The 9268-nt window shown below is 45.4% G+C and overlaps 1 protein-coding gene across 2 annotated transcripts in view; it reads right to left on the bottom strand.

Moving 5' to 3' along the window:
- Nucleotides 1-208: 208 nt before the first annotated feature.
- SDR42E1 (short chain dehydrogenase/reductase family 42E, member 1) overlaps nucleotides 209-9268 on the bottom strand; it is a 63120-nt gene continuing 54060 nt past the window's right edge. Inside the window, exons 1-3 of one of the 2 annotated variants that reach the window (XM_040443213.1) lie at nucleotides 7707-9192; nucleotides 5154-5247; nucleotides 209-4315 (exon numbers count right to left, since the gene is read on the bottom strand). In XM_040443213.1, the coding sequence (XP_040299147.1) occupies nucleotides 3202-4315; nucleotides 5154-5221 (1182 nt within the window). In that variant the 5' untranslated portion in view covers nucleotides 5222-5247; nucleotides 7707-9192 and the 3' untranslated portion in view covers nucleotides 209-3201. Of the gene's footprint in view, nucleotides 4316-5153; nucleotides 5248-7706; nucleotides 9193-9268 lie in introns of those variants that run through there. The other variant, XM_040443212.1, reaches the window with a different exon arrangement.

Below are 9268 nucleotides of genomic sequence, written 5' to 3' on the forward strand. Positions count from 1 at the left end.
CGTGCACGACTGAGGTTGTGGCTACAAAACCTTTTAAGACTTCAGAGACCTAAGGTGGTCCCTAAAAAAGTTGTTCAAATAATAAGGGTTATTGTCCCTCAGCAGTCTGAGCAGCGGCCCAAGGCAAAGAAGGACTTATCTCCAAGAAATATGTGGGTGTGGCTTTTGCCTAATGGAGTGAACTGGAGTAAGACTCAGAGGAGACACACAGAGTTCAAAAATAATTATATTTGCATTACCATTATCAGCTTGGACTGAAAGAGATACACTACAAAATGTAAAGAGGGCTTTATATCCCCCAAATTCTACTGGGTGGTAATGGGCTGAGAACATGTTAACTGTCTATCTACACGGGCTACCTTTCACTGAAAGGAAAAATGACTTAGAGGATGGAACCAAGAGTCCAGCCTCCAAGCTGGCACCCAACATTCCCCACCTTCTGGTATCCACACCTTTGGGTACTTCCTTCCTCCCCACACTGAATTAGACTGACCTGTGTAACCAGTATACTGTGGAGTTGCCAGCGTGTGGTGTTTGAGGATAAGCCGTCAAAGCCATTGCAGCTTCCACCCTGCTCTCCTGGATCACCTGCTCTGGGGAAAACCAGCTACCATGTCGTGAAGACATTCAAGCAAGCCTACGGAGGTGCCCGCATGGTGAGGCATTGAGCCTCCTGCCAATGGTCGTGTGGGTGAGCCATCCTGGGCGGACCCTCCAGCTTCCGTCAGGCTTCCAGAGGACTGTCGTGCCAGATACCATGGGATGACCCTCATGAGGGACTCCAAGCAAACCGACGCAGTTAAGCCGCACCAAAATACCTGACCCGTAAAAGCCAGGAGGTGATGTTTGTTGTTTTAAGATATGTCTTGGGGGTACTGTGTTAACATGATACCCCTTAGTGTAATTCGTAGCATGTCTTAGGGTAATGCAACAGATCATTAATACAAGGAGAAAGACCAAGAGTGAGCTATGAACGGCAGATGAGCTCGTTTCAAGGGGACAGTGGACATGGGTATAAGTGGTGAGGGACAGCCGAATGTCTCTTCCCTGGATGACAACAAGGCCCAGATAGCCATCCTTAGTTTCATGTGGAAAACAAGAAAACCCCCACTACACTCAGTCTACTTGGTGCGAGAAAACTAAGAAGTATCTATCACTGTTCTCCAGGACCTCGTTGAAAACATGTTCTGCAAGTCTGCGATGCCTCTCAAGGACACTGCATAGATGTCTTGCTGAACTTATCCACTCTTTCAGTGGCCTTCTTGTGCAGATACGTCATGCCATTAGTGGGCTGTACGTGAGCAGGGGAGCCCGTCGTGCAGCACCTGGACTGCTGGACTTGCCTAGGTGCTCATACAAGCGAACTCCAGGCTACAGCAAAAGCTTCTTAAGATAGAAAAAGACTCCGAAAACCTTTTACCAAAAATGCTCACCACCACCTCATATTTATGTTTTAATTTATCTTTGAAAGTACTTTCACAACATCTTATTTTACGCTCACAACCACCCGTGTGAGGAGGGTGGGTGGGTGGGTTTGTAGAAAAGGCAGATACGGGTCATTCCCAAATGAGGAAACAGGCTTCAATTGCTTGGTTAAGGCCACACAAACCATTCATGGTTGCAGGTCTCCTGGTATCAGGTTGAGTGCTTTTCTCCAAAAGATCCAGGCAGCATTAACCAGGGACTATTCACCTGGCACCTTCTTTCTACAAATAATCTCAAAACAGCTCGAACGTCACCTTCTGCAGCAATCTATCTGCCTTATGCCTTAATACTGGCTTTTCTGAAACTGGAATTGTGGAAGGGGTGAAGATCCTCTGTCTTCTTTCCACATTGGTTCCTATGCAACTGTACAAACTGAATGTCTTACACAGCAGTCCTCAGGAGTGGCTGGACAGTAATGACACCCTTCAAAACATTCCTCATTGGAAGCTGCCTTCAGAGAACAAAACCTCTTTCCGGAAGAAAAGCAGTCTATTAGTTCAGAGTTATGTTTCATTTTTGAATTACAAATAGCATCATTCCCTTGACCATCTTCCTTAATCGGATTTTTAGCCGTTTCCTAAATGTTACTCTATGCTCAGAGACCAAAACTTTACAAACACTGAGTATATGCAAACGTGCTGGTTACAGACTCTGAGGGGCTTACCCCAAAGACATTCCAGAAAGGTTAGAGCGATAGCACTAACAGAACACTAACACCTCTGAACAGAACTCCTCTGAGGAAGAAAACCCTCATAAGGGTTTGTATCAGGAATGTATGGCAATGATATTAATTAAAATAATGACTTGTCTGTGTTGAGTGGCACTTGATATGTCTTGTCTAATTTAATCCTCAAAAGAATCCTATGAGGTAAGACACAGTTCTATTTGTTTAAAAATCAAACCTTACCATGTGATCACACAGGTGTAACGCCCTTATATCATAAAGGGCAAAGAGTAATTCCTAAAAACTATAGGAATGAATGGCTCATATAATGTCTCTCAAAAGCTTCCACCTCCTCAGAGGGTTGGTCTGTAGGGATCTGACCCAATTTGGTGGTTTTCACACATTTTCAAGCCTGTTAGTGTTTTGCCACTCCTGTATCAGTGCACATTTTAGTCTACTGTAACTGGATAGAGATAGTAGAGGACAGAAGTAAGTACATTTTTGACTTCTGAGAAACTCAAGACATTTCCAATTTTCCTCATCTCGCTCTGTGGCTCCAAAATGACTTCTATTGTACCCATCAAAAGGAGGAAGACACACAAAACCGCATCTCAAACTGATCTTTGCTTCTTTTTTTCTCCTATGATGGTTTGTTTGGTCCAAGAAGGTAAGAAATGAAGACTTCATCCAAGAATCTGTTCTTTTATTTCTTTTCTTTTTTTTTTTTAAGTTATTGATTCATTTTGAGGTGGGGTGTGGGGAGAGAGAAGGAGAAAGAGAATCCCAAGCAGTCTCCCTGCCATTCGAGCTCACAAACCGTGAGATCACGACCTGAGCCGAGATCAAGAGTCGACTAAGTCACCCAAGTGCCCTTCCAAGAATCTATTAAGTAGCAATTTGAGGAGCCAAGATTTGCTACCAGGTATCCATTTGTATCTAACTATCTAGATATTGATGTAGATTTATTTAGATAGACATAGATACATTGTTTAATACTGTGTTTCTTGAAAACCATCTCACCAAGTGTGATCCGATCTGTGTTTCTAGCTCCCTCAGAGTGATCGAGCCACAGGAGAAGGCAGCCATATGAGAACCACTATGACCAAGAGGAAGACCGTCAGTCCATCCCAAACAAGACACCCGGAGGCATGACCCCCAGGACTTCTGCCGTGGCCATGTGCCTTAAACCAGTCGACTACTTCCTGGAGGTCAAATGGCTGAGCCTCGTAACCCAGCTCCTTCTTGGCCTTCTCTAGACTAAAGTAATGTGTGACGCCAGTTTTGTAAACTTCTGTGCGGGTGAGGAAGGGCTGGAAGTTGTAGAGCCGACCAAAAAGGAAGTGAGCCATTTCTGTCAGGAAAGCAAAACAGTAGATGAGGGTCAAGGGCAGGCGGATGGATGGGAACCTGTAGCCCAGGCCCTCAACCAGAGGCCGGAGGAACTCAAAGTTGTTCACGGGTCTGCCGTCCGAAATGAAGTAGGGCTGCCCAGAGGCCACGTGGCCCTTGGCAGCTGTCAGGGCCTCTGAGGCCAGAATGTGAGCCTGGACCAAGTTATCCACGTGGACAAATTCAACCAGGCTCCCAGGATCCCCATACACAAACTTGAAGAGACCCCTCTCAATGTAGCTCACTATCCTGGGAAGGTGCCTTTGTTCTCCAGGCCCGTAGATGCCAGCCGGCCTCAGAGCACAGGTTCTCAAGACACCATCACTTCTTACCAGGGCAGCACCATTGGCCTCCAGCACTTTCTTTTCTGCAATAGATTTGGTCCGAGAGTAGTGATCAGGATGGAGGTGAAGAGGTAGGTAAGGCAGAGATTCATCTCCATTTCTGATAACTTGACCTCCAAAGATGACATTGAAAGTGCTAGTGTAAACTAACCTTGGCACCCCTCTCCTCCTGCAAACCTGGAGGATGTGGTCTGTGCCCCCGACGTTGACTTCTTCAATCAGGCTTCGATTCAGCTGCTCCCGCCCCGACATGCCGTAAGAGGCGATATGGAACACACATGCAATGTCCACATCCTGGAAGGCTTTCTCCACATCACAGAGGTGGCGAATGTCTCCGTGTATAAACTGGACTCCCTCTGGCAAGGGATGAGCAGGGCTTTTGATGTCAAAGAGAATCACGTGGAATCCTTTCTGGTTCAGAGCACAGCCTAGGCTGAAACGAGGAAAAGCAAGTTAGATCGAATCGTGACTAAGCTATGCCTGACGAAAACCACATAGAATAATTTACCAATCAATGTGGGGCTGACCCAAGTCTTCTGGGCTTATCCTGAGTCCCCTCGCTTTACATGTTCATTGTGCAACAATCCCTTATGTAAGCACGCAAATATTCAAAACTGAGGATCCACATATCCTTGCTTCTTCTATCTTCTCACATAGATGGCAGCAACTACGGGTTCCATTTTCCCCCTCTGTTTTAGGACCCACCATCCATTCTTTGGGACATTCATGAATGATAACGGAGCTGCAAAGGAATAACTTATTATTTGGGGGCACCCGGGTGGCTCAGGCACTTGAGCCTCAGACTCTTGGTTTCGGCTCAGGTTGTGATCTCATGGTTCGTGAGTTCAAGCCCAGCATCGGGCTCTGTGATGACAGCGTGGAGCCTGCTTGGGATTCTCTCTCTCTCCCTCTCTCTCTCTCTCTCTCTCTCTGCCCTCCCCTGCTCACTTTCTCTCTCTCTCTCTTTCAAAAACAAATAAATAAACATTAGAAAAAAGAGTAAGTATTATTTTAAAATGGTTTTGGTGGGCGCATTATCTACACCCGCCCCCAATTTAATGCCTTTACAAAGAATCTTTCTTAAAGTAGTATATATCTGTAGTTCTGAATTTCAATGTCTGAGCAGTGGGCAACCTAGTTCATTTCTGGTTTAACACTGTTCAAATGAGTAAAAGTCTACACTGTACTCATGTCAGAGTCAAAAGCTGTCATTTTTTTCCCAGCAACTACCAGTAAAATAATTCCAGAGACGTGTTTATCGATGCACTGACCGGAAACCAAAATAGCCACCTCCTCCTGTAATAAGGACCGTTTCCTTCGGGGATTTGCGGGAGTCCATAGGTGGCGGTCAGGAGCTCACTGGACCTAGTAGAAAGAAATGCAACAATGTTACTGACCCTGCCTGGCCTAGTGCTGCATCAGAAAAGGGGAGCTGATAACAAGGCTCATGAAGACTCAGCAGAACGCCCGACAGAGGACGGGCACTCCGCGATGTCATTTCTCACACTTCCTTTGCTTGGAGCTCTAAGGTCTGGGGATTGGTTGTCCCATGACCTTTCCACGCACCAAGGTCACATCTCTCAAAAGCACAGGGTTGCGGAAATGCTTGACGAGTTCTTCTGCATAACCGTACTAAGTACCTGAGATCGCCAGGAAAGCTAACCGGTCCACCATGCAGAGAGAGGTCAGTTGGTGGGACAGCTACGGAGGCTGTTTCTAAACACAGTGGATGTCAGTCACTGATATTTCAACCCAGACTTCCTCCCTGTATCTCCGTGATGTGGTGGCAATCTCCCTCCCTGACTTCATCTGGCGTTCTCCCGCCGCCCGCTGGACTCCCTTTGAGATGCCAAGCCCGTCTGCAACTTGAGGGCTACACACACCTTCTATTTCACCTTAGTGGGAAGGGCTGTTCTTTGCCCGGCTGTACCTTTCCTAATCGCTAGGTCTGCCTGAATGTCACTTGCTCAGTCAGGGATGCTTCTCTGATTGCCCTAAGGGAGAGCCCCTGACCTTAAATACTGCTGTTGTTTCTTCCTGGCACATCTTATCACCTGAAAGTATCTTTTTTTGTTTTAAACTATTGCTCTCCTTACAATAGAACGTAAGTTCCACGAGAACTGAGACCTTCTGCCTTTTCCACTGACATGTCTTTTCCAGAACCTACCACATGGCAGATGTTCAACAAATATTTGTTGAATTTACGGGTGATTTTGAACACTGTGAAATACACCCAGTTGAGTAAAACTGTTTTGGGCACAAATGATGCAGGGCTCTGCAGTGTGTAAGAGTCATCGCTGTGTAAGTCAAAGAACACTGCCGCTTTCTTTTCTTTCTTCCTTTAGCATTGCCATTTTCATTAAACTTCTCTCCTAAGAAATTCTGAGGGGTGCCTGGGTGGCTCAGTAGGTTAAGCATCTGACTCTAGATTTTGGCTCTGGTCATGATCTCACAGTTTGTGAGCGTGAGTCCCGCATCGGGCTCCATGCTGGCAGCGTGGAGCTTGCTTGCGATTCTCTAAGTAAATAAACAAACAAAAGTCTGGGTTACGGAATGAAAACAACACAAAGCTACATGAGACGGAACTCCTGCATTCTGGAACTGACGATGGAGTGAGGCTTTTGGAAGCAGCTAAACTACAAGGTGAAGAGGAGGAAACAAGATTGCTGTCACGTGTCGGTGTAAGCAAGGTGCCGTGGGAGCACCGAACTGGGCGTGGAGAGAAACTGACTCTGAAGAGCTCATCAGAGAAGACTTCACTGCGAAGTGGGCATCAGAGCTGAAGGGTGACGACAAGAGGACTGAGACGGGCTGAGGGAGCATGACTAATGAACAGAATCGTGACAGGAAAGGCGTGTTGGGCAATTAATACAGTGATTCAGGCGGGAGAGATAGGCTGGGGTCAGCCTGGAGACACCTCTGAGCTCCTGAAGGGGAACGTGAATTCTATTCTGCAGACAACCCAACAGCCCCGCGCCCTCTGGTCCTTGCAAAAGATCAAACTTTTCCCGGAGGGAAGGAGAGCCTGGAAACCGGCAAGGTCTGGGTAAGAGGTGATGGGGCTGTGCTAGAGGCCTATCAGTGAGGACGCAATGCCAGGGTGCTCTGCTGAAATCAGGACGTGAGCCGGCGGCGAGCAACTGAGTGAGGCCGCAGTGGGCCACACCCAGGCGGAGTCTGAGGGGTGTGCCATCATTAACCCAAGCGACACACACAGGCTTTGAAAACGTTCTGTTTGGTTAATAGAGTTCTGATTAATAGGATGCCAGATAACAAGGCCTAAGATTTTTTAAAAAATTTTTAATGTTTATTTTTTTTGAGAGAGAGACTGAGCAGGGGAGGGACAGACAGAGCGGGAGACAAAGAACCCGAAGCAGGTTCCAGGCTCCAAGCTGTCAGCACAGAGCCCGACATTGGGCTCGAACCCACGAACTGTGACATCATGACCTGAGCCAAAGTCCGACGCTCAACTTAACTGAATCAAACTGACTGAACCACCCAGGCGCCCCAAGGTATTCTTAGTATCTCCACAAGAATTCCACGGTAAGGGATTCAGAAAATGGACCAGGCCTCAGAGTCCAATTAAGAAAATTCCAACAGAAATTCTCCCTAATCTCTTAATTATTCTGTTTTTGAAACCACCCACTCCGGACCAGTCACAGGACCACAGGTCAGTCATGGCACATGTGCACATTAATCATGCTGGGAATGTACAAGTGCACGTTATTAATGCTTCAGGGGACCTGCCAGGTCTATTCACCCTCCTTCTCATCAGCTTCCAACTACTGCCACAAGGATCTGAGGGGAGAACTTGTATGACTGACCTGATCAAGGGGTCAGACGAGAAAGGTGGCAATGAACAGGGGAAAAGTAATGATGGGGCAAGACATCGAGGAAAAGAAGCCTATCCACCAGGTGGGTAAAACCTTCACAGATCACCAGCCATTAACATCCCCACCCGGAGCTGCCTTCTTGCTTCCTGGCTCCCTACATCAAAAAGCACAGAAAAAAACACAAAAAACACAAAACACTGCAGTAAACACATCTCCCGGAAAACTGCAACAAACTTCCAAGAACACTAAGCCAGAAGGGAGAAGAAGCATATACAGTTTTTCTTCAACTAGCTGCCCGACTTTTACATTCTTCATGGCTTCTGTTTTATTAATTAGTTACCATCTGATTCCTCCTGAGGCTGGGCACTCAGGCCAATGTTTACAATCACAATTACTTTAAGGCTCTTTCAAAACCCAGCTTAGTAATTGCTTTTCTCTGGGTGGAGGGGGGAAGGGTCACATCTGACCTGAGCAGTCATTCTATCAGATATGGGTTAAAGTTAAGTACGTGATCCAAAAAAAGGAATCTTAATTACAAACAGGAAAAAATGAAATTTAAATCCGCCTGACCTCTTGATAATACTAAGATAAAGTGAGGGTAATAAAGTTGACATCTCACAGGGAAGTTATGAGAAAACTCATAAAAATGACTACGGGTACCTTAGACTTACAAAGACCTAATTAAATGCGAAGGATCAGTAATAAGAACCTTAGATTATGCACACAGTTCCTTCATCCCTTGAGTTCAAGTTGATGACGTTACTAACCCTCTGGTATTATAATGTAATATACAAATCTAGGTGCCACTGGAGTCCACAACAGATAGGAGAATTGAAGACTGCTTTCATAAAAATAAAATTTTACTACGTTTGCTTTAAGCAAGATAAAATAACTCCAAGTAGTTTAACCCTGTGATGGTGTGTTTTAAATTACTGCCCAAGTACTACCTAGAGGCAAAAGGTAACTGTGTTCTTACTGGATTGAGATCAGGAAAATACATTGAGGCTAGAGGGTTTAGAAATGGTACTGTTCAAATCCCATGCGTGATCTAAAAATTATTTGTGTTTAATATCAAGCAAAGCAATAAAGATGTTGTTAAAGATAAGGAGAGTAACCCTGATACAGGTGAAGGGGGTGGGAGGTATACAACCTAAAAGGCCAAATACACTTGGAAAGAAAATTAACTGGAAAGTCGATATACTCATAACAGAGAGTAGCATTGTGGTTACTGGAGACTGGGGGTTGGAGGAAATGAGCCGGCACAAATTTCCAATAATAAGAGAGAGTAAGTTCTGGAGAACTAGTATACAGCAGTATATGTGACTACAGTCAACAACACTGTATTATATACCTGAAACCTGCTAAGAGTAGCTCTTGAAAGTTCTCAGCACACACGCAATAATTATGTGAGGTGCCTGAGATGTTAACATACTTTATTTTGGTTATTTCACAGTATAACAAATCATCACATTGCAAACCTTAAATTTACAGTGTTAGGTAAATTATCTCAATAAAGCTGGAAGAAAAAAATATCTTAAACTACCCCCCCCCAC

The sequence above is a fragment of the Herpailurus yagouaroundi genome, unplaced genomic scaffold, assembly GCF_014898765.1.
Source record: "Herpailurus yagouaroundi ecotype Mexico unplaced genomic scaffold, PumYag 190, whole genome shotgun sequence".
In the NCBI taxonomy this organism is placed as follows: Eukaryota; Metazoa; Chordata; class Mammalia; order Carnivora; family Felidae; genus Herpailurus; species Herpailurus yagouaroundi.